We start from the raw sequence: 25194 nt of genomic DNA on the forward strand, positions 1-25194 counted from the left end.
TAGATATGGACAAGGTCCGAAACAAAATATGGGCAGGCAGTAATCTAATGTCAGTCGGGGCTTCAGGTGCATCAGGAGGATTAGCAATATTATGGAACCCAAAAATCCTTAATCTTTACGACTTCCATGCTGCACACTTTCTCATACAGGCTTCCTTTCATCTCATAGGAACTCAGATTCATGGTCAACTAACCAATGTTTATTTCCCGCAAAATAATCAACACAAATTGGATCTGTTGGAAACACTGTCCAGGTTGAATGAAAATCGACAATTCCCGCTATGGATAAGCGGGGGGGACTTCAACATCATCAAATCGCTGGAGGAAAAAACAGGGGGAAGATCACGGCTGGAATCAGATAGCAAAGGATTCAAAGACTTCATTCAGGACAATCATTTAATGGATATTCCTACTTCCAATGGCATTTTTACCTGGACCAACAAGCGCAGCGGGGTCAATCACATTGCCTCTAGACTTGACCGATTTCTCCTTTCAGATAATGCAATCCACTTAGGCGGCGACTTCAACACGTCAATACTACCACACGGAGGATCTGATCACTGGCCCATAATGCTCCAGTGGTCGAGGCCGGGAGCAAAATGTAATCGACCCTTCCGCTTCGAGGCTTTTTGGCTTACTAACACAAAATTCCGCCAGATCGTGGAGGACGCCTGGAAAGCTTACAGACCTCCAGAAGGGGCCAAAATGTTTCAATTCCAACAAAAACTGAAAAACCTTAAACAGGCTCTCAAAAATTGGAACAAGACTCAATTCGGCAACATACAGGAAGATCGACAAAGATTGGAACAACAAATGGAGAATCTCCAGCAAACTATTATTGAAGAAGGACGCACAGAGGAACAGACACAGCAAGAGCAGATCCTTTGGCAAAAATTAGAAGAAAGAAGAAAACAAGAAGAAATACTATGGCAACAGAAATCTCGAATCACCTGGCTAAAAGATGGGGAAAAAAACACAAAATTTTTTCATAGAACTGCTGTACAGAGACGAATGCACAACAACATCACCTTCATCAACAATCAGCAGGGCGAAAGAGTAGAAAACCATGAAGACATGGAGAAAGAGTTAACACAATACTTCCAAAATATTCTCAAAGAGCCAGAAGGAAACAGAGATGCAGAGATCAAAGCCATCACTCAGCACATTCCTAGAATCATCACTGAGGAGCACAACAATAAACTACTACAGCCGACATCCCTAAAGGAAATTGAGGAAGCTATGAACCAGCTCAAAGATGGCAAAGCCCCAGGGCCGGACGGGTTCACAGCAAACTTCTACCATGCATTCTGGGATCTACTTAAAGAAGAAGTTTGGGAGCTAGTGGAAGAATCGCGAAGCATGCACTGGATCCTCCCAGCTCTCAATACCACCTTTATAGCACTTGTTCCAAAATGTGCAGAACCAAGCAAGCCTGAAAGCTTCAGACCAATTGCATTATGCAATGTCATATATAAGCTTATATCAAAAGTCATTGCAAACCGACTCAAACCGCTGCTACCCTTGCTCATCTCCCCGGAACAAACAGGATATGTTGAGGGACGGCAAATTATGGACGGGATCGTTCTCTCTAATGAAGTGATTCACTCTCTCAAGATTCTCAACAAACCAGGTATGCTCCTCAAGTTAGATTTATCAAAAGCTTTTGACAAGCTTAGTTGGAACTATATTCAAAAAATGCTCATCGCTTTTGGCTTCAGTCATACTTGGACACGATGGGTCTACAACTTAATCTCCTCCCCAAGCTTTTCAGTTTTGTTAAACGGTTCTCCTTCACAACCTTTTCGGCCATCAAGGGGCATTAGGCAAGGGGATCCATTGTCGCCTTTTCTCTTTGTTCTTATGGCAGAGGGGCTAGGCAGATTGTTGAAGGCAGCTATATCCACTCAAATGCTAAAAGGAATCACAGTCCATGGCTCTCCTCCTCACTCCCATCAACAATTTGTTGATGATACCCTGCTTTTTGGCCATCCATCCTCCAAGGAAGCCTCAGTTTTTAAGTCTCTGCTCTCTATCTTCTCAAACGCCTCGGGAACCTCCATCAACTCTTCGAAATCACATCTGTTTTTCTTCAATACACCCCTCTCCACTCAAAGAAATATTGCTAGAATTCTGCAGTTTAAAATTTCTAAACTTCCGTCAACTTATCTTGGAGCCCCTCTCGTTGCGGCAGCCATCAACCACTCCTCCTGGAAGTCACTTATAGACAAATTTGAATCAAAACTCTCACTCTGGACGTATCGAGCTCTCAACACAGCAAGTAGGCTCATATTAATCAAGTCGGTTCTCCAAGCCTTGCCGATATATCTCTTTTCTCTTTTAGCTGCACCTAAATGGGTCCTCAAATCAATCCGTAATCTCCAGCGCAATTTTCTCTGGGGCTCTTCGGGTCTCAACAGAAAGTGGGCACTGGTCAAATGGTCTGAAGTATGCAAACCCAAATCAGAAGGGGGACTAGGACTTAGAGACCCGATGCATAGCAATGAAATCATGGGAGCCCGCCTGTGGTGGAATTGGCTCACCAAGCCAAATGCCCTATGGGCCAAATTGTGGCAAGCCAAGTACGCACCAGGTAGCCAATGGAATGATCTAATTAGAATTAACTCCACTATACAAGGTTCTCCCATATGGAATGCCGCTAAACCACACAGCAAATTTATACAAGAACATTGCTTTTGGGAGGTGCACTCTGGAAACTCAGCAAAATTCTGGGAGGACTCGTGGCAGCAGCTTCCCCCACTGAATACAATCTTTCACAAGCCTCTATTGCAAGAGAAAATGCAACAAACAGGACTCACACAAGTTAATCAGTTTTGGCAGCATTCTGAAAGCATGGACTTCAGAACCTGGAAAAAGGCCAGCCTTTGGCAAGATAATTGGCAAAGCGAAACTTATGAAGAAATAGAGGAAGAACTCTCATACAGGAAAATCAGATTCTCTCCTCAACTTGATAGACTTCGATGGGGACATAAACACAAAGGCACATTCACAACTCAAGAAGCCCATCAGCTCAGACATAATGGAAACCAACCATTCAAGGACCCGATATGGGAAAAGATCTGGAGACCAGAAATATGGCCCAAAATTTCCACATTTCTATGGCTACTCAGCAAACGAAGAATATTAACGTGGGATAATCTGACAAAACGAGGTTTTGTAGGGCCATCTAGATGTCCGAACTGTAATACTGCCTCTGAAACGATAGGACATCTTATGGAGACCTGCTTGCTAGCCAAGACAATCTGGGGAAAAGTAGAGAGCTGTCACATGAAAACAGATGTCAAGACAGAAGATATAACAGAAAATTTAAGGAAATGGAACCCCTCTCCCTACAAAAGCCCGCTACTAAATCACCTGTGGAGACTCCTACCAGGCTTCATTTACTGGCTTCTCTGGAAAGAACGGAATCACAGAATCTTTAATAACGCTTCTCGGTCATTGGAAGCCTTATGGACTATCCTCACTAATCAGTTGCAAGAAACTCTGTCCCTCAAAGCATGGTCAGATACGGACATGCCAACCACTCCATTAGAAAGCAAGATCCTGAAGGCTTGGAACATAAAGCTCTCAATGATCCAAAAAGATGATGTCAGATCCACCATCAGCAGCTCCTCTCCCTCCAGCTGGTCCCCCCCTGGGTTTGAGTCCTACAAGATGAATTTTGATGGGGCGGCCAAAGGAAATCCTGGTCTGGCAGGTTATGGAGGACTCTTTCGTAACCACGCAGGGGAAATAATCCAGATCTTCTATGGAGCTTTAGGTAAAGATACCAATAATGTAGCCGAACTAGAAGCTTTATGGAAAGGAGTATGCATTGCAGAACAGCACAACTATTTCCCTTTGGAAATAGAAGGGGATTCTTTAATTCTAATCAACGCTGCCCAAAGACTCCAAGCCGGATCACCGGCAGCCAAGGTGGCAGTGAGCTGGAGACTATTAAGCAGATTAGAATCATTGGAGGAGAAACTACACACCACTCAAAGTATAGAGTTCAAGCATGTAAGAAGGACAGCGAATAAGGTGGCAGACATATTAGCCAACAAAGGAGCCTCACAAGCCATCTCATATTTCACGGGCTCTCTGAACAACTCCAAAGATAATAAGCTCAATCATGACTGTATATCTCAAGCGAAGAAGGATCTCATTGACCCGGATGCGGGTGATTAAGACAAGCAAGAGTGGCACGGGCCATCACGTGGCCGGGTGTCAAGACCTCAAGGTGGGACGGTACCACGTTGCAAGAAATTCAAGGGGAGTAAATAAGGCGGAGGCTGGCAAGGGGATGGCATTAATGCCAGTCCTCTCGGCTCGAGGGAAGCAGGTAAGCATGCGAGGGAGGAAGGAGGTTAAGTGGAAGAGTATGGCGGGTTTGCAGGTTACAAGCGCGTCTGGTTCTGTGACCCTCCTCTGTGCTCGCCGCAAGGTGAAAGCAGAGCCGAGGGGGGAACCTGGCAAAGGTGAGACGGCGGAGAGCACAGGGAAAACGACGGTGAGTTCTCTGTTGAACGTTTGGTTGACATTCCTTGCTGTTAGCGAGGTGAATTTGCAGGGTCATTGGGTACGCCAGATGCATTTGCTTTGTCACTGGGTTGGTAAGGTCTGTGAGGAAGATTTAGGAATTAGGAGTGCGTTCTGGCAAGGGGCACTGGTCGCCCGCTCGTGGAACGAGCCCTCAGGACTGGTTCTGGTTCCTGAGCGAGATTGGAGGCCGCATTCGGACCTGCCACTGGGAGCAGCGTTGATTTGGGCGACTATCCAGAGCATTGACGGTGACAGCATGCCGCGAGACAGGCTGCGAATGGGTAGCAGGAGAGGAGGAATTCAGGGACGCGCTCCGCCGAGAGATGACCATCACTCCCCCTCTTCCTCAATTGAGGTCACCTCCCATCCTCGTTGGTTTCAGGACAGCAACGACGAAGTGGGAGGGCAGAGGGAGAGTAGCCCAGCTGAGGGAGACAGTCGCAGGGAGCTTCCAATTCTCAGGTATCGCCTCCCCTGTCCGCATGTTAATTCCTCTCTGATTGTGACAATTGAAGTTGAACATGATTTGGAGCCTCAGCAACAAAAGCAGCACAACAGCAGGGATGAATCCCCTATTGCCTGCCTGCCCATGGGTGGAGAGAGCGGAGGAGTTCAGCCTGTGCTTGTACCGGGGATGGGATGGTCTGTTCCGTATACTGCAGGAGAGAGGAAACTGGAAAGACCAGGCCTCCATATGAATCCAGACGCAGGCCCCTCGGTTCCCGTAAACCTTCATCCGTCGGATTTGAGCAAAGGAAAACAGAAAATGGAGGACTTAGATTTCAATTTGGATTATGTTGCTGATTCCCTGGTGCATGCGGCTCCCTGGCCAGGTCCAAGGGAACTTGCCAGAAATGACAGTCCTCACAAAATCATCCAGCTCTCGGATTCTGAGAACACGCTTCACTTCGGATGCCGAATTAAAGAGCAGCTCCAGTCTACGAATGAAGAATGATGTTGCTATGGTATTTTTGGATTTTTGTCTCAATTTCCATATGTCGGCCTTCCTGTCCAAGTGTCCAATGTATGTGTTCAGTGTTATATGTCTGTGTCCAAGTGTCAATATGTTTATGTGTTTCTTCTGTTCAGTCCAGCCATGGACAGTTTATCAGTGTCATGTAATAGAGCTCGCGGGTGCTGCAATGTGGGCAAGGCCAAAGAGACTGAGAAATCTTAAACCTTGCCCTATGTAATCTTTTTGTATATATGTTTTACACAGTTAATAGAAGTAGTCATATTCAGAAAAAAAAAAAACATGTGAAGATTGATATCTTTCACAAGCAGTATTCAATAATAATATATTAGGATTTATGACGAAGATCTCAATCAAGAAAGTTTTCCACTTTTTATGGATGTGCTTCAAAAAACATGCCTAGTTGCACTGCCCAGAACAAACTTCCTTCACCTTAGATGCCAAGTTTGATGGATAGCTATTTCGTCAAAATCTCCCTGAACTTGCACCTAGCTTCGTCCTTTTGAAACCCATGCCATTACAATGGGGCAAACCACAACGATAATGGAACCCGGCTGGATAGATTAATACTCTGTCAACCTCATTAGTGAACCAAAGCCCAATTGACAGCTTTTCAAATTCAAAATGGATCTCCAAACTTGGGAAAAAAATTCCACCAAAAATATTTACCATAAGAAATGTTCAAATAAAGTGTAGTGTGCCTACATACAAGGCCCTTATGGCCAATATATGAGCTGCATTCACCACTGATCAAAATTTGGTTAAATTCTAAAAATGAAATGAGAAAACTTAAAACCTAAGAAGAAACCAATGTGTTAACTGACAAAATACATGGTTAATCATTACAGACCCCATTATAATATATACCTTAACAGCATACTGGTTGCAGAGCCCTAAACAGATACCAAAGTTTAGAACAAAGTGCAGGTCCTAACGAAAAATACATTCAAGAAACAGCATATACCTCTTTTTTCCTGCACTCCTTATATGTGTCAAATTGGTCTTGACACTTGCTCTTGTCATAATTTGAGTCATTCAAACCTGATTTGCACGAAGACGTTACAAAGGGAAGAAAACACAAAATAAAATAAGCACTAAATCAAAATGCTAATCAAAAGAAGTGCGCCAAAATAGAGTGAGTGCAACATAAACATGCTTTACTATTTGCTTTTAACAAGCTAATGAAAACTCCACGGAAAGATATAAAAAACAAAGAGTTAACCTTAAACGTTAACCTCTTTATAAACAAAAATAAAGATATAGATTAGGTGCCACTTAACTACATCATGAAAGGGGTAACATATCAAATACTCTCAAATAATTCCAGATTTTGTTATTGTTGAATGCGTTTATGCTTTCATTTTCTTTGTCCCTTGTTTGTTCTAACAAATGTGCACAACTTAAAGGTTCCAGATGTAGAAAAACATAAAAAATAAATGAGATGAATGGTGCATGTGACTTTGCATGTATTGTTAGCTCTATGTTAGTCATAAAGTTGATTTTTGAAATAGTCAATGGCTTAATGAAATAAAATGTGATCAATGGAATCTTGGTAGTATTCTTATTATTATAATGTGATGCCCTAGTTGAGTATAAAGTGTTAGAATTATGGAAAAAAATAAATATGCCACGAGAAGGTAGAGTCAACACACCAAATCGCATGACCACCAAGTTTATAGTGGAGAAACTCATATGGGAAAAACTCCACTCTTAAAATTATTATGCTTTATTATTGTGCCAAAGATGATCATTACAATGACGATCGAAACTCCTATCTATAGAAATTAGCTCAAGGCTAACTACCACATTCATGAGGAACCATTAAGCCATTTTTTGATGACCGCATTAATAATAGACCATTAAGGCCTCTCATTAAAGAAAATGTCCACCACACAAGATTACAATAGTACACATAGTGGAGCCTTAATTACACCAACATCCCCCCTCAAATTTAACATTGGAGACAAGAAGGGGCATTACAAGGTACCCCCCTTATTGAACTTGCTTCATCCCAAACAAAGTCTAAACCTTGACAAACTCGACCTCTATCATAGGTTTAGTGAAAATGCCAACAATCAGGTCCTTGGTGTGTTAATACTCCATCCAAATAATCTAATCATGTATCAATTGTCAAATAAAGTGTTGAAGGACCTCAAACTGTTTGGTCTTCAAGTGATACACTAGATGGTGAGCAATTTAAATGGCACCCTAGTTATCACATCGAAGTGGCATCAAATGTTGCTAACAAAGACCAAGCTCTTCCAAAAGTGTTTGAATCAATATAGCTTCCTACCCAACCATGACAGCACCTATGTACTTGACCGCCATAGAAGAAAAGGAAACCGTACAGTACTTCTTACTCAACCATACAACAAGGCCCACACCAAGAAAGTAGGCATAACCAGCAATAGACTTCAGCTCATCTGGACCTCCAACCCAACAGAAATTAGTATATCCAACCAACTTCACCCAACCACCAAAAGAGTATTGAATACCAAATTGAACATACCAAAAATGGAATTTAGCTCATCCACATCTCCAACCCAATCAAACTCATTATCCAACCAACTTTGCCTAACCCAAAAGAAGAGTATTGAAAACCAAAATTTGTAAGTACCCTTAACTTCTCATAAAATCTTCCTTTTTGCAAGGAAATGGCATTCCTACAAAACATGCACATATATTAAAACAAGACGAACAACAAAGGTGATGTCAAGTCTACTCTGAGTCAAACACAAGAGACTACCAACAAGTTATCAAAACAACATAGCACCTGCTAGTGGCAAAGTATATTGGGTAGTCAATTTGACTCCATACTAAAATAGGGAAACACAAGGTTTGCAATCATGTTATAGCATAATTTGCAACTAATGTGTGCTATGGCCTAACTTCATCATCCCCTTACTTTTTCAGACTTTCCTCCTCCATTGAACTCTTCAAAAAACAAGTTTTAAGTTCATATACGCAACTCCTCCAAAGACATAACACGTACATATGCTACTTCTACAAAGGCAAAGCACATACATACACTTATTGCCCTTTAGCAACTGACGTAAATCTCCATTTTGCACCAAAAAAATAAAATGAGTGCATAATAAGTTAATAATGCATTTCCGGGTATGGTTCTTGAATTTTACTGAGTTAACCTCCTATAGCCCATCCCCAATGACCTAAAACTAACTTGGAGAAGTATTTAATCAAGCTTACAGTGGAGGAGGAGAGGAAGCACCCTTATGCTGGAAATTTGATTTCCATTCTACAAGTCTATAATTTCTCTTACTTTTTAAGTTTCCTCTTCCAATTAGAAACTTTTGTTTCTTGATCAATCCCTTAATCTCTGTGCATTGGAAAGAGACTCCTCTTTCATCTCTTTGCATTAATAAGCGATATAACAGAGTAGAGCTTCAATGACCTAGGGAAAAGGGATCTGAAAGGTGGTTCTATGTGGTGCCAGTAGCAAAAAACCAAGTTGTATCTACAATTGTACTGTTCTTCAAATTATTTTATAGAGAACTCAATTCATTCCCGCTCCAACTCTATCTTTTGCATTGTACCTCATTTACTCAATTGTAGAGAATTCGCAGTGATTTCTTATATGGTTTCAAGTAATTAGAATAGTCAGGGTTTCACCAATTATATTGCTTTCACTTGTTTCTTGCTTCCCTAGTGTGCAAGACTTTAAGGAAGGTGTTGGAGAAAAGCTTTGGAGTGAGAGGATTCATCAAGGGGATCTTCTTCAACCGACAGTATTCCAAGTAAGTCTCCATAAACATATTAGTCATAATAGTAAACATGTTTCTGCTATTCTAGGTCTGTAATGTGCTTTCTCTTTCTGCTTTGCTGTAACTTTTAACCCTAGTCATAGGAACTTCATTTCCGCAAACAAATCCTCCAAGTGAAACTTTTTAACAAGGTCAAACGGATACTTAGGGTGTGAAATGACGATACGATCAGCTAACTGCAAAACTTCAGTTCCACAAAAGTAATGAAAAAAACACAAATAAATCATTTCATAAGTGCTCACGAGCTTATTCTTCATGTCGAGACTGCTCCTAGTAAGAACCAAGTCATCTTGATAAAGAACAAGTATCAAAATATCTCCATTGATATGTTTAACTTAAAGGTTAGAATCAAAATGGCAATTACTGAAATCACTAAAGAGAGAATTTATCAATTTTCTCATACCATGCTTTTGGTGCTTGATTCAACCCATACAAAGAACCTTTCAACCTACAAACAATTTTAAAAGTGTCATCCTTAACAAAACCAAGAGGTTGTGGCATCCAAATCTCCTCACAAAAATCATCCACTATTAAAAAAAAGTGGATTTTACATTCGTGTGATGGATATCCCACTAGAAACTAGCAACAATGGCAAAATCATTCAAACGGTATCCAACTTAGTGATAAGGGGAAAAGTCTCAATGTAATCAATACTTTCCTTCTGAGAAAACCCCTTAACAAGCAAGCAAGCCTTATGCTTCTCAATGCATCCAGAAGAGAATGATCTTGTAGATCCATTTACAGCTAGTAGTGTTCTTCCTTGGGGGAAAAGGAACCAACTCCCAAGTTTGATTTTTCATTAGAGAGTTGTATCTTTATGCTATTTCATCTTCCTTTCCCGATTTATAATGAGACTCATAACAAAAATGATCACAAGTAACCATGACTTTCGTCATAAAAGAAAAATTGGCATGTTGCCTTTTGCTTAGAGGAATCCAAGCATCTGAACTTGCAACATCAAGAATCCTTGCAAACCACTAAAGGCAACGAATCTCATCTTACAAACAAGAGGAAAATGTACAAAGAACACGTACAAAGAACATCTTTAGAAGTCTCTTTAGCAACCTCATCAATAGATTTAGTATCTAGGATAGGCACATATAAATCATTAGAAGAAACAATAGTAGAAGTAAAAGAAAAATACAAGGAACCAAAAAAAGAGGGATTCCCTTCAAAGATGACATCCATCCAAGTGATTGGATTATTAATGGATGGATCATATAAATGAAAACTCTTTATTTCCTCATTGTATCCAACAAACATGCATTTGTGACTCTTAGGCTCCATCTTCTTTCTCCTCTCTTCTAGAGTGTGGGCATAGGGAACATAACCAAAGACCTTAAAAGGTGAAATAGATGAATTTTTCCCACTCTAGTCTTCATCAGATGTCACATTCCTCATGGCCCTGGTAGGAATGCAATTCAACATATAAGATGCACAAGCTACTGCATCAAGCCAAAATTTTATATCCATCCCCCTACTATGAAGCATGCATCAATCATTCTCAACAAGGGTGTGAATCTTCCTTTCAAAAACACCATTTGCAAATAAGTGTGTTGCCCCCCATATAGCATTAGAGCTAGTCCAAGTTTAAGACCCTACCCAAGCAAGCTATGTTTGGAGGATGACAGATGAGAAGCCACTTTTGTGGTTTTTGATGCATATTTTTCATTAATTATCATCTCTTGTTGGTATCGTCATCTCACTTTTTGAAGGCAGCCATCTTGCACATGTGGAGTGTTTAGTGCCTTGGTGGGATTTTTCTTAGCATAATGCACTCTTGCTTAACCCCTAGCATTTTATTTTAAGACGGCACTCATCAACTAAGTGTTTTCCCCAAGTATCATGCCTCATTAATGAATTGATTATTGAGGCAATACAATGATTTGCCTAGCATATCATATATTCGCATGGGTTATTGTACATGTTGGAGGGGAACACCCATCATCTGAGGGGGTCCCTAAGTGTTGAGTGTGATTATTCTAGTTTCTACATCCTTTGGCACTCTTTTCTATTGCACTAGCCTTGGGACTTGTGATGGTTTATTTATATGGATGAGATGTCTTCTCTAGAGGACTACTCCACGTGCACGTTGCCTTAGGCAACCATGTTTCCTTGATGTTATTTGAAGGTTCTATATGGTCAAACCTCCTCCATGCCCATTTTTCTAGGGCACACTTGTTTTCTTGCCTGTGGTTTGATATGAGTTCACATGATGATATGTGATTTGAGGACACTTCATGCTTGAATTGGAGGGCATTCCACTCATGCACATTCTCCTAGGTTGTTGGCTCATGGTTTGAGAAGTTCGGTGGCCCTTGCACGTGGATATAAGCTTTTGCACATGCTCCTAAGACATCCCTCTCTTGGAATTTGTTATAACAACCAAAGTGGACCTTCTTTTACACATTTCTATGGTATTTCTTGAGGGATGAGATGGTTATTGCATTAGAGGAAAATACTTAACTAACCTTGTTCTTTTTGGTATGGTTTTGGCATCTCATACTTGTTGACTCATCAAACAAATGGAATGTTGGCACTATTAGTTTTTGGTAGTGTTGATTTGGGGTAGCATTGGATGTGCTCTAGCCATGAAAAGTGGTGAAGAGGCTAAAGCACATGAGATCTCCAAGACCCAAAAATGGTTTGGGGAAATTCCACCCGGTGGAGATATTAAAATAATTAATATTTTTAATGGGTTCTTAAGTCTAAACTTAGGAAAATAAAAATATCAATACTAGGAAAATAAAAATATTAATGGGTATTAATATAAAACTAGGTTAGAAGGTTCTAAATGACATGGATCAAGCCAAATCTAATCTTAGTCATTGATTAGAGATGTAATCTCGGTCGTTGAAGACTCAACAGAAAAAGAATAAGAGGAGGCTTGAGGGCCAATTGGAGAGACACCATAGTGATCAGTCAGTTTGATTTTCTAGAGCGAGGTTTGCTAAGAGAAATCGAACCAGTGATCAGAGTTGCAACGAGGGGCAGTGAGTACGAGGCAGAGAGGCAGAGATAGTGTCGGAAGACCAGCGCAGAGGCAAAGATAGTGCTGAAAGACTAGTACAGAGGCAGAGATAGTGTCAGAAGACCAGCGCAAAGGCAGAGAGGCAGACACAGAGCCAGAGGGAGCCAAGCAGAGGCCAACAATGATTGCGCAAAGGCCAGAAGGGCCTGCGTCATCCACGCAAACGCTGCAGAAGTGACGTAGAGGGCTAGAGAGGCTGCGCAAAGCCTCAAAGGGCTGACACAGAGGCTAGGAGGGCTGACACATTGCTTCAGATTGTGTTGGAGAGGGTTTTGTGGGGCAGACTTTCAGAATATCTGCTTCCGAAGAGAATTATTACTGTCAGATTATTTATCTAAGTCAGGTGAGCCAGTTTGGCACCTAGTGTACTCAAGAAAAGTTGATTAATAATAAAATCCTCAAAACTGTTGCACCGGTTTTCCCAAGTTGGGTTTTTCCGGGGACGATTGTCCAAAAATAACGGTGTCCCTTGTGTTCTTGTCTATTTCTTTCAACTGTTGACCTATAGATGGTTGAGACTGTATTGTGTTTATTTCAGTGTTTATATGGTTAAATAACTTGTTAGTAATTAAACAAGTAAGCAAAATAAACCAGAGAATACAAATAAAATTTCTAACGGGTAATATTTAGAAACTTCAATATGGTATCAAAGCGTTGCAGATCACAGGAGAGCTTAAGGCGCTAGCTGAATCAAAGAATTTGCAGCAGAAACAGTTGTCCCGAGTGACAAAAGTTGTTCCTAGGCAGAAAGTAGCAGAGAAGGGTTGATGCAGAGGGCCTACATCATCAGTTCGAGCCAAAGAGAGACCAACGCAGAGGCAAAAGAAGGAAAAAGAGGCTCACGAAGAGCCACGCAGAGACCAGGAGGGTTGACACAGTTGGCCAAGGGAGCAAATCAGCGTTCCCGGGATTGCGCAAAGCCTAGAGGCTAAGTTCTTCAGTTGCTGGGGCATAGGAAGCTGTGGGCAGATTGCGGAGAGTGAAGTTGGTGGGGTGATGTTGCTATTGAGGCAGAACAGTACCTAATGGGATAGAACCAAGGTAGAGAGAGTCGCTACCTAGGCCAATTTCTAGCAAAGAAATCCAGATCAGTGTTGCAGGAGCATTAGAGATTGGAGAGGTGCGACTCAACAATTGGCAGGCGGATTTTCAGGAGGGGAATCGAGACTCAGAGGGAGTCTAGCAGAGAACTTCCAGGAGGGAAGTAGAGACTCAGAGGGAGTCGAAGAAAGAACTTCAAGGAGGGAAGTAGAGACTCAGAGGAGTTGAAAAGAAGAGCAGAGAGATGGCCATGAATGGACTGAGGGATCAGGATAGGCTGGACGAGGCGTCCAACTTTGTCATTTGGAAGGCCAGGATCCTGTCCGTTCTAGATAGACATTGCATCAAGGCCTTCACCTTGAGAACCGTGGCTATCCCAGTCAACCCAGCTGACAATGAAAAGTATGAGGATGCGATGGCCAAGGCGAAATGCATAATCCTTGATGGGGTCAAGGATCATGTGGTCCAGCATATTGCCAAGAAGAATACGGCAAAAGAAATGTGGGACACCTTGACGACATTATATCAAGGCACTTCCGTGAAAAGGAAGATGCTACTGGAGAATCAATTGCGGTCGTATCAGATGCAGAAAGGGGAGCAAGTAGATCACTTCCTTAGCAGATTGAAGGAGATTCGAGACCAACTGACTTCCATAGGGGCCACAATGAATCAGGAATTAATGGTGAGGACCGCCCTGAACGCAGTCTCTAAGGATTGGGAGACATTTATCCAAAGCATTTTGGGCAGAGAGCATCTTCCAGATTGGGAAGAACTGTGGGTAGCTCTTCGTCAAGAAGAGATCAGTGGGCTGACCAAGGTGGGAAGCAGTAGCAAAGGAGCCCGAGTCAAGAAAGAGGAGGAAGAGGATGCAACTCTGGCATCTGCGGGGCAACAGGGGAAGAGGAAGAAAAAGGACCTGTTGTACCTCTAAGTTGATAATGGACAGCTATCAAGCCAGAGCATCTAAGATAATTGTTTTGGGGTTTTAGTTTTAATTTTGAAATCCAATGAATGAAACAGATGTAACACTATAATGCCTAACCTTTTGAATAATATTAATACCAAACCAGAGGGCTGCTATAAAATTTCACACAGTGAAATATCTTGAATAGTGGTGAGCAGAAACAAAAAATAATATGATTATCACAATTTTCAGACAAAAAATTGTGTAATCCTAAGTGTGAAAACCTCTAACCGATGTTCAGAAGGTTCAAGAGAATATGCTTATGCTTACAACAAGATGCTGATGATTTATTTATTCAAAGGGAATTAATTAAACAGACAGTCCATTAATCCATTCTCTTTATAGATTATCACTTCAAAAGCTTATAGGAGTAGATTGAAACACAATTATTCCTACCTAGGTATCTCTGTAAGACGTAAGAATATGAAGAAAAACATATTGAGTGTTACTAGAAAAACTTGCAGGAAACACAAACTATGTAAAACTGAATTCAGAATCCTTTGCTTTGTATTAAGGGTCCAGAAGCTAAGTACATCAAGTGTTTTGAAATGCTTCATCAAGAGTGCAACTCTCTTTCAATGGTCAACCTGGTTCAATGGTGAACCCATAATAACTCGTAAGGAGAGCTATTTATACAACAGTAGAACTAAGAAAATATCCCAAACTGTTTTTACAAAAATAGATTTATTCAAAGTAAAGGAAATATCTTCATGCAAGAAGATAGAGACAGCGATTGAACTGCTGCTTGTTGTCCCTGTTATTTAGGTTCTGTTGTCCTTTAGACTTTGATCGTTTGCTCTTTAAGTTGCTTGGTTGTTTGATCTTCACGATGGATGTCATTTTTACTTATGACCTTTCATCTGATATACTTTCATCTGATACTATGTGACCTTGTTGACCTATCAATAACCTTTACTGTGCTTTTTACTTTTACTGTACATTTCAAGTTTTTACTGTGTATTGCAACAGTAAATCATTTAGTTTTTACATGTCTCAGTATTAGGTAGTTGGATATTGATCATATTTCTATATATTTCATCTGTTTGTCTTTTATCTGTATGTTTTATCTGCCTCCTCTATTTTAACATTTACTGTCTCTGTGTAAAGGATTTCTTCTTTGTTTTAACCATTACTGTGTAAATGATAATTGTCTTTTTCTTCTGAATAAAGGCTTTTAAATGGATTTCCTTGTGAATCTGGAACAAACAGGTTTTATATGATCGCCTGCAAAACACAACAATTGTTAAGAAAAACACAGGCGGACAGGGAGGGCCGTAATGGCTTCAGGGAATAGGATAGTGTATGGACGGAGTCCTGGCAGTGTTTGGACGGTAATCGGAGGTTAAAATAGGTTGTAGATGCTCAGGGTGGCGCAGGAAGGGTTATACAGGGTTTACTATGTAAACGGACGAAAAGAGCGAAAGTAAGGGTTTTGGCGTTTAAACGGGAAACTTTTAAAATTTGGCACGGAAGGGTTAAGTGAACAGTGGATGGTTTTATCGTACGTGGGGAGCGGTTTTGGAGGCTCATCACACCGCTTTTGGCTGTGGGGTGGTTTTTCTCCGATGGCACGCGAGTTAACATGGAGCTGCCACGTAACTGGAAGGGGCACGAGCAAAACCACGAATCTCGCGTGCTCTTGAGCGGGTAAAGCTAGGAGATAGGGAGCGCGCGATATTACTGTGGGTCGTTGGATCTGGGAGCAGAGGATCTAATGGCTATCGTGCGGTGGAGTTGCACGGAGGACAGTTGGCAGAGATTAGCAGGGCCCAGGGGTTAATTACAAAGGATTTGTAGTTATTTTAATGAATAAGCGGGGTTTAAACATAAGTGGGTTAAAAACATAATGCACTGGTTAATGGAGTGGGCCCAAGGTTAACGGCGGCGGGGTTTATTTAGCCACACCAAGGGGGTGGGTTAAAAGAGTTTTTATATTGGGAAAATGGGAATATAGTGGAGTTAATTAAAATAAAGCGGGGGGAGACAAAACTTAGGTTAAGAGGGTTTTAGGGGTTTTAGGGAATTTACAAGGGGAAAATGATTTTTACTATGGGAAATGAGTTTCACAATAGGGAAAAGGGGTTTTTAGGTGGAGGAATGAGTTTGGAGGGTAAATTGTTAAGAAAATGTGTGAAACCAAGGGGCAAAGGTGAAAATGAAGGGAAAAGGGTGTTTTCTTAGGAAATGATGGGATAATGAGGAAATTTGGTAAGTATGTAGCGGGGAATGAAATGAATGAGGGGAAGTTAATCAAATCAACTTGTGAACATCTTTTCACCTTCATAACTGCTTTTGCACACTGCAACACATGATCAAGAATGATAAATGTGCTTATGCCTCAATCAACTTTGTACTTCTGCACCCTTTCTTCTACCTACCCTTTACTTATCCTAACATTTTTTCTTCACTTAATTGGGTGCATTTAGGCTAGCAGACCCTTTTCTTTCCTTTTTCTTTTGAAAAGAAAACTATCTAATTCTAACTTTATAACATCTAAGAGCTTAGATTAAACTGATGAACTCCTTATTATTCTCTACCTAACTATTGATCTGCCAAGATTAAACAGTTTAGCTAGATCTTTATTCTTTAACTATAAACATGAAATTTAAAGCATGAACTAGTCAAGATTAAACTATTTGACTGTCATGGGTTGTGGCATTTATGACAAGTTGCACACAACCATTATTTTGCATAATAAAGTAAAAGTAGTGGCACTTGGACTTGCACACTTTCAGAGTTTATTGCTTTTTGCTTTTCTCTCTAACCTAACATTTTATTTTTGCCTTCATTTTTTAGGGCATCTATCCTAACATTTTCTTTGATATGGACATATTATCAAGATATTTCCTAACATTTTTTATTCAATATTCTTTTTGTCCATATCCTAGCTTAACATTTTTTGAAAAATATTTTCATTTTTTGATTAATTTATTCTAACTTATCAAAACCAAAAAAATGCTACAACAGAACCTCTCCAAGATAAAGTTCTTCAACTGTGGGGAACTGGTCCATTATGTAAACCAATGTCCGAGAAAGAAGAATAAGAGAGAGGCATCTGACTCCAAGGCAGCACCAACGAAGGTGGAAAAGGAGGTAGAGGATGATGACGATTATGCCATCAGTGAGCATGTACCTCTAGAGAAGAGGTGGGGAGACATCGAGTTGTAGTCAGGAAGACTACAGGTGATAAGGGGCAGGATCCTTGAGGTACCCAAACTCTTGGATCATATCCGGCAACGAGAGCCCCTAAGTGACAGTAGCAGGATGGCGGATGTCGGTAGAAGCGGATGCAGATGGAGCGGCAAAGAGTGCTAGAGTGCAGTAGTCTAAGGCAACGCAGAGAGGGTTGCAGCAGTGCGAGAGGCACAAAGGAGGTTGCAGCAATGCAGGATGGCACAGGGAGGTTTGCAGCAATGCGAGAGGCACAGAGGTGTTGCAACAACGCAGAGGCAGCAGAGGGAGCACAGGATAGCGACAGAGAGAGCTTCAACATCGAGAGGTTTTCTAGCCTGACAAGGATGTCAGTAGTTGGGTAGATCAGTTACTTCTTAGCAACTGAGTTGCAGTGCAACAATAATAGTGGTATTGCTATGGGCAGCGCGATGCAGCATGATGAGAGAGAAATGGAATGCAGATGCAGTGTTGGGAGAAAGGACCAACAGCTGCATGGATGCAGAGGGAGTTGTCGTACAGATGTAGCAGTGGCAGTGGCAGAGCCATGGGCAGCAGTACAGGATGCAGCGATGCAGAAGATGTTGGGCAGGAAGGCCTAGCATCAGCACAGGTACCGGTGTCGTATAATCAGGGTGGTGCCTAGTGGTGGAGTATTATTAGAGCATATTCCTCGCTAAGAAGGAGTGTTGATTTGGGGTAGCATTGGATGTGCTCTAGCCATGAAAATTGGTGAAGAGGCTAAAGCACATGAGATCTCCAAGACCCAAAAATGGTTTGGGGAAATTCTACCCGGTGAAGGAGATATTAAAATAATTAATATTAATGCGTATTAATATAAAATTGGGTTAGAAGGTTCTAAATGACATGGATCAAACCAAATCTAATCTTAACCGTTGATTAGAGATGTAATCTCGATCGTTGAAGACTCAACAAAAAAAGTATAAGAGGAGGCTTGAGGGCCAATTAGAAATACACCAGAGTGATCAGTCAGTTCGATTTTCTAGAGCAAGGTTTGCTAAGAGAAATCGAACCAGTGATTAGATTTGCAGCAAGGGGCATTGAGTACGAGGCAGAGAGGCAGAGATAGTGCCGGAAGACAAGCGTAGAGGTAGATGAAGAGCCAGAGGGAGCCAACCAGAGGCCAACAGTGACTGCACAGAGGCCAAAAGGGTTTGTGTCATCCACACACAGGCTGCAGAAGTGACGCAGAGGGCCAGAGAAGCTGTGCAGAGCCTCAAAGGGCTGACGCAGAGGCCAGGAGGGCTGACGCAGTGCTTCAGATTGTGCTGGAGAGGGTTTCGTGGGGCAGACTTTCAGAATATCTACTTCCGAAGAGAGTTATTACTGCCAGATTATTTATCTTTGTTAGGTGAGCCAATTTGGCACCCAGTGTACTCAAGAAAAGTTGCTTAATAATAAAACCCTCAGAACTGCTGCACCGGTTTTCCCAAGTTGGGTTTTTCCGGGGACGATTATCCAAAAATAACGGTGTCCCTTGTGTGTTTGTCTATTTCTTTCAACCGTTGGTCTGTAGATGGTTGAGAATATATTGTGTTCATTTCAGTGTTTATATGGTTAAATAATTTGTTAGTAATTAAACAAGTAGGCAAAATAATCCAGAGAATACAGATAAAATTTCTAATGGGTAATACTTAGAAATTTCAACAGGTAGTATCAGATGTGCTCTAGCCAGAAAATTGGTGGAGAGAGAAGGCACATGAGTTTTAAAGAACATTAGAAATTGTTTGGTGAAATTCCACCCGGATTATATTTTATTAAAATAATCAATATTTTTAATGGGGTTCCTAAGTCTAAACTTAGGAAAATTAAAATATTAATGAGTATTAATCAAAATATGGGTGAGAATGTTCTAGAAGACAAATCAAGTCAAGTTTTAATCTTAGTTGTTGATTAGAGACTTAATCTTGGCCGTTGAAGTCTCAACGAGAAAAGTATAAGAAGGAGGCTTGGGGTTCATCTAAAAACACACAAAGGGTTGATCAATCAGTGTGATATTCCTAGGGCAGGGTTGGCTAAGGAATTTGAACAAGTGATCAAGCAGTGAGGATCAGAGGCAGCACTGGAAGGAAGTGATTTCCAATTCCAGTGAATATACTTCAGAGAAGACAGTAAAGGATCAGAGAGGCAGCGTAGTGCCAAGGAGGGACAGCGCAGCAACTGGAAGAGGTTGACGCAAAACTGCTGGGGTATAGCAAAGATCAGTGTCAGGAATCATTGTGGGTGATTGACAGATGAAATCTCGATTTCTCAACAATAGACGCAGTAGCAACAAGGGTGACGTAGTCAGAGGGAGTCTCCACGCAATGACTGCGTAGGCTCACGCAAAGACTATGTAGTGGGTCATCCAGGAGCTGGGGCCAGTGCAAAATCTCCAGATTCAATGTGAGAAAATTCTCACTATTTTTCTATCAGTTATCTTCTTTGGGTGGATTTCCATTTCTTTTGGGCATCCAGATTGTATTCAGAAATTTACTGCCAATAATAGAAACCCTCAGATCTGCTGCACCAGTTTTCCCGCATTGGGTTTTCCTGAGGACTATTGTCCAAAACCAAGTGTGTCAATGTGATTGTTCATGTGCTGGTGTTTCTCTTGCTTTTCTCAGTTCATAATTTGTGAAGTCTGTAGCTGAATTTATTTTGATATTTACTGAAGCATTGGTAAATAACTTATTATTGTAAATAAGTAGGAAAAATAAATCAATCACTGCAGCACAATTTTTTCACAGGCACGTGTATAGAGGAGGCCTAACTACCTTGCACCATAGTTTTAAAAACTGACGAGTCGGCAATCTTCAGCTAGTGACCCAGTAAAATCCGGTTTGGGGACTGGTCCGTAATAGTTAGGTACCAAACTGATTGATTTGGTAGCTAACCAATGTCAACCAACCTGAACGGGTTGGTTTGGCTCCAAATTGGACCAATCAGATTTCACATATGGGGGGACTTTGGAACCCACGACAGCGGTTTTTCAAGTGGTTTCAAAGGAAACTAAGGTTTGTTTCCCTCCCAAAACAACCCACCTTGTCTATAAAACCAACCCTCCCCCCTCCTAAACCCTAAACCTCAACAAAAAACTTAACTCAACCCTAGCAATGTTGGCAATCAATGGTAACGCTAAATTTATAAAGTAAAAGTTGGCATTTCCTCTATCTTTCCTTTAGTTGACATTTCCTTTATATTTCCTTTAGTTGACATTTCATTTAACTACATTTCCTTTATCTTTCCTTTAGTTAGCATTTCCTTTATCTTTCCTTTTTATCCTTTTACTTACCATTAATTGTTTCATGATGTTTAAGAGTGGTTCCAACCTTATCAAACTTTATACGGAAAATGTAGAATTTCATATCACACTCAAAATTCAATCGACTAAACAATTTTCAAAATTTTATGATTGGTAGGATTGCAACATTTTCATTGAACATGGGATTGGCAAGATTGGTACAGGATTGGCATTTAATCAAGAACATGAAACCTTTTATGTACCTTGTTGATTGGTGGTATCGATTGTTGATTGGTGGTATTGATCGTTGAACTCCTCTATCATGGCCTTTACAAAAATAGACCCTTCACTCAAACCAAAATAATTGGTTAGGCATGTTAAGCTTGTTCTACGACATTGTAAGGGTGAGCAGATGAACCCTTCACTCAAAAACCAAAATCATTGGTTAGGCATTTTTCAATTTCTACCATATTACAAGGTTGAGAAATCTAAGTCTGAAGACTTTGAGCCAAATGATGTTTATGCAACTCTTGTTGATGATCCATTTCTAGTAGTGGGGAATTAGTGATGAGTTTGATGGGTGATCATGTGATCAATGATGAGTAGTATTCGTAGTAGGCTAGTGGCCCAATAACTTGTAGCACTCTTTTTGGACTCTAGAACCCATTTAGAGGCTCACTAATTATGTATTTTATTGATGATAGTATTACGATCAATGTCATTTTGATATATGCACCTTTACATAGTGTATAGATGAGCAAAATTTGCATATTCTCTCTCTAATAGTTTCGTATCATGGTTTGAAATCTTAAGAATAATTTTTTTCATTAATAAATTACTATTTTACATAGTTTTTTAAAGACCATTTCACCGAATCTTGTGTGGTTTGGTTTGATCCAATTTTAATTCAAAACCTTTCATTAATAAATTACTATTTTACATAGTTTTTTTAAGACCATTTCACTGAATCTTGTGTGGTTTGGTTTGATCCAATTTTAATTCAAAACCCGATTCGATGGGTGGACCAATTAAAAACCAAATTATAGTTTTTAAAACTATGCCTTGCAAGTCCCCTAGGGTGCACTCTATTTGGGGATTATTTCATTATTTGTGGATATGAAGGTATAAGTAATTTTGCACACTCTTCAAGGGTGTATATTCTCATGGATTATTTTTATGTTATCTTGGTTTGGCCAATTTGGTCATGTTACCCACCACTACTGGGTGACCCCACAGGAGAATTGTTTCTCCTAGATTTGTCTTTAGCAGGCAGCCAGCAGCCCCTAACAGCCACCAGTGTAGTTGATATATTGTGTCAGTTGATCTCTGCTCCCTGAGCCAATCATATGTCCCCTCACCCATTTGTCGAGAGCATATGTTTGAAGGTGGGCCATCCAATCCTAAAAGTATGTCTTTCATTGTGCAATTGGGTTCTTATGCTTGTTTTTCCTTGGGCACATTTGGTATGGATTATCAGGTGACTTGGAAGGATGAAGAGTTTTGATTGTTGTCTTGTTCCCTCTCCTTAAATGGGGGGTTAATCCTCAACTCTAGTCCCATGGGATCTCCCCTATTGGCTTATAGCTTCAGGTTGGGCACTACTTAGAAAACCCTGATTTTGGTAGCGCAGCCTCATTTTCCGTTTCATATTTTTCACTCCCCTTCACACATTACATGGCTTATTTCATCATATTCTCTCTCTAGGTCCACATGAACACGGGGTCCATAAGGCTCTAGTATTCCCCCTCCCCTTGCCCACATGTTTGGGTCGGACCTGGAAATGTTGCCCCAAAGGTTGATGTAGCTATAAAAAAAAGATATAAGCATATCATGGCCACATACAAAAGAAAATAGTATCACAAAATGCAAAAGATAGTCGAGACACTATATTAGTGCATGGGCAAAAGCCAAACATGAGCTCTACCCTTTCATTATGGCCATCACCCTAGTTCCTAGTGTTAGTGTTTGTAGCATTGGATGTGTTCTAGTCTTGAAATTTTGTGGATATGTTAGAATAGATGAGATCTCCAAAACCCAGAAATCGTTTCTGGAAATTCTGCCTAGAAATGACTTAATTAGATTATTAGTCAGTTTTTAAATATTTCTTAAGTCTAAATTTAGGGAATATGACTAATTAATCAGAATTAATTAAGTTATGGTGTGAATCTTCTAGAAACTCACACAGATCGACTTCAAGTTAATCCTAGCCATAGATTAAGATCTAATCTTGGTTGTGCAATTCGATTTCATGAGCAGATCGACTTCCTGAGTAGCAGCATTCAATTGCCGGGGAAAGAGCCAGAGAAATCGAAGCAGTGAGAGGGGCAGGGACAGTGAAGCCAAAGGAAGTATTCTAGATCCGGTGAGTGCATTTGCAGAGAGCCAGAGAAGCCACAGAGAGGCTGACGGAGAGCAGCACATTAGCCTCTAAAGGCAAAGTTGAATTGCTGGGGTGAAGCAGAATTTCAATACCAGAAGTTGGGCAGAGGTTCTAAAGGCTAGGAGAGACGGTTTCCCAGACAGCAACTGATCAGACGGCTTGAGGAGACACTGTTCCAAGTTGAGAGCAACAACAACTGCACTAGGGTGACATAGCGACTGCGCAGAGGCAGTTTGAACGGCTCAATTTGAGCTGAGGTCAGTGTCGGGATTTCCCTGTGGAGCATTAGGGGAATTTTGAGGTCTAAAATGGGCCTCCTAAGAAAAATGTACAACCAAAATAAACTTTATAATAACCAATAGGATTCAATATGATGATGTTAACCATGGGGGATGATTCACCATTTTTGGAGAAAAAAGTAAAAAGATTAAAAAATAATAAAACCACTTTTTCAACTTGTATTTTCAACTTATCTCCCTAAGGTTTTACTCAAATTTCGAGCAGGAGTACTCATTGGATGCAAAATTTAATTCCTCATCCAAGGATTACCCATGTTGCATACTTTCGATGGACCTTACTACACGAAAAATGAGAAATACATTAAAAAACGTGATTGTAATCACGTTTTTCATGTATTTCTCATTTTTCGTGTAGCAGGGTCCATCGAAAGTATGCAACATGGGTAGTCCTTGGATGAGGAACCAAACTCTGCATCCAACAAGCAATGCCACTCAAAATTTGAATAAACCCATAGGGAGATAAGTTGAAAAAACAGTAATTTCTTTTTTCTTTCTAAAATTTGATGATGTAATCTAATCTTATTTTATTATTTTATAATTTCCTTAGGAGGCCCATTTTAGACCTCAAAATTCCCCTAATGTGAGGAATTTCTCCTTACTAGATTTTCTTGCCAGTATTTCTCTGTAGGATTGCCAGTTTCAGCATCCAATTGTACTCAAATTATTTCACTGCTACATAATAATAAAACCCTCAACTGTTGCACTGGTTTTCCCGAGTTGGGTTTTTTGGGGACATTGGTCCAAAAATAACCATGTTATTTTATGTGTGTGTGCTAGTATTTCTTCCAGTGTTTATTTCTTCTACAGTTTTATTTGTGTAGGTTGTAGTGTGATTGATTCAGTATTTGTTGTAGCCCAGAGTAAATAAATTGTTAAGAATTAAATTATTAATTTAACAATTAGGAGAATTATTTCCAATTGCTGCAATAGGATTCAGGTTTGCCGAATTTTCACACCAAAGGCCCCATGAGTGTCCCCATATCATTAAGGAACCCATTCACATCCCAAACCCTAGTGGGCGATGAACTACCCCATCTTAAGCGGGTAGCCACTGCTTATATCATACACATCATGCTCTCATCTCCTGAAGCCCCGAGCAGTACAATAAAAAAAATCAATGAAAGGCAAAAGGGAAATGAAGAACGGTGGAAAAGCAAAGGTCGAGGTAGCTCATGTACCACAATCGCTCCCTCCTACATCTATACACCCAAATATGTGGACATCCCTCATCATTACCACCCTTGAACCCATGGCATTTGGCCTTCAGACTGTTGTGTCCCAATCCACCTCATCATTATCCACATGAACCCTACCACTTGAAGGATGTACCTTGAACCTGTCTTTCTCTTGAGGGGCTGGGAACACCAAAGAGGGTTGTTTACTAGCCACTTTTACCTAGGAAGGTAACTCTATTACATGCTCAAAGCACCAAATTTGGAAGGGAAGCCCAATATGAAGTCTCATTTATGCCCTTGACTAGCAAGCTTGGTTCACTTAGATGCACTAATGAATTATTGTACCTAATGGTGAGGATACGAATTGGATCTGATATCTAATTGGCAGGTGGTTTCATCATGGGCTAGGCAACTTAACTGGGACCTAAGCCACCAAAGGATCATATTGACACTTGTAAGCGATGCATTGAAATTTGAGAGCCCTCAGACAATATCATGTCATAGAGCATTATTTCATCTTATGGGCACCCTCAGCACCTTCAGCAGCTTGTTCGTTGCCCCACATTATTTTTGAGATGATGCACTTGGACCAGCAT

At 40.7% G+C, this 25194-nt stretch overlaps 1 protein-coding gene across 1 annotated transcript in view; it reads right to left on the bottom strand.

Annotated features, from left to right (window-relative positions):
* Positions 1 to 25194, bottom strand: part of LOC149254848 (Cox19 family protein (CHCH motif)) — a 155033-nt gene that overhangs the window by 42669 nt on the left and 87170 nt on the right. Inside the window, exon 2 of the mRNA XM_089457135.1 lies at positions 6476 to 6552. Coding sequence (XP_089313261.1) covers positions 6476 to 6552 — 77 coding nt within the window. The remainder of the gene's footprint in view (positions 1 to 6475; positions 6553 to 25194) is intronic.

The sequence above is a fragment of the Pinus tabuliformis genome, chromosome 7 (assembly GCF_031772625.1).
Source record: "Pinus tabuliformis cultivar Carrire ecotype Pingquan chromosome 7, CPIR1, whole genome shotgun sequence".
In the NCBI taxonomy this organism is placed as follows: domain Eukaryota; kingdom Viridiplantae; phylum Streptophyta; class Pinopsida; order Pinales; family Pinaceae; genus Pinus; species Pinus tabuliformis.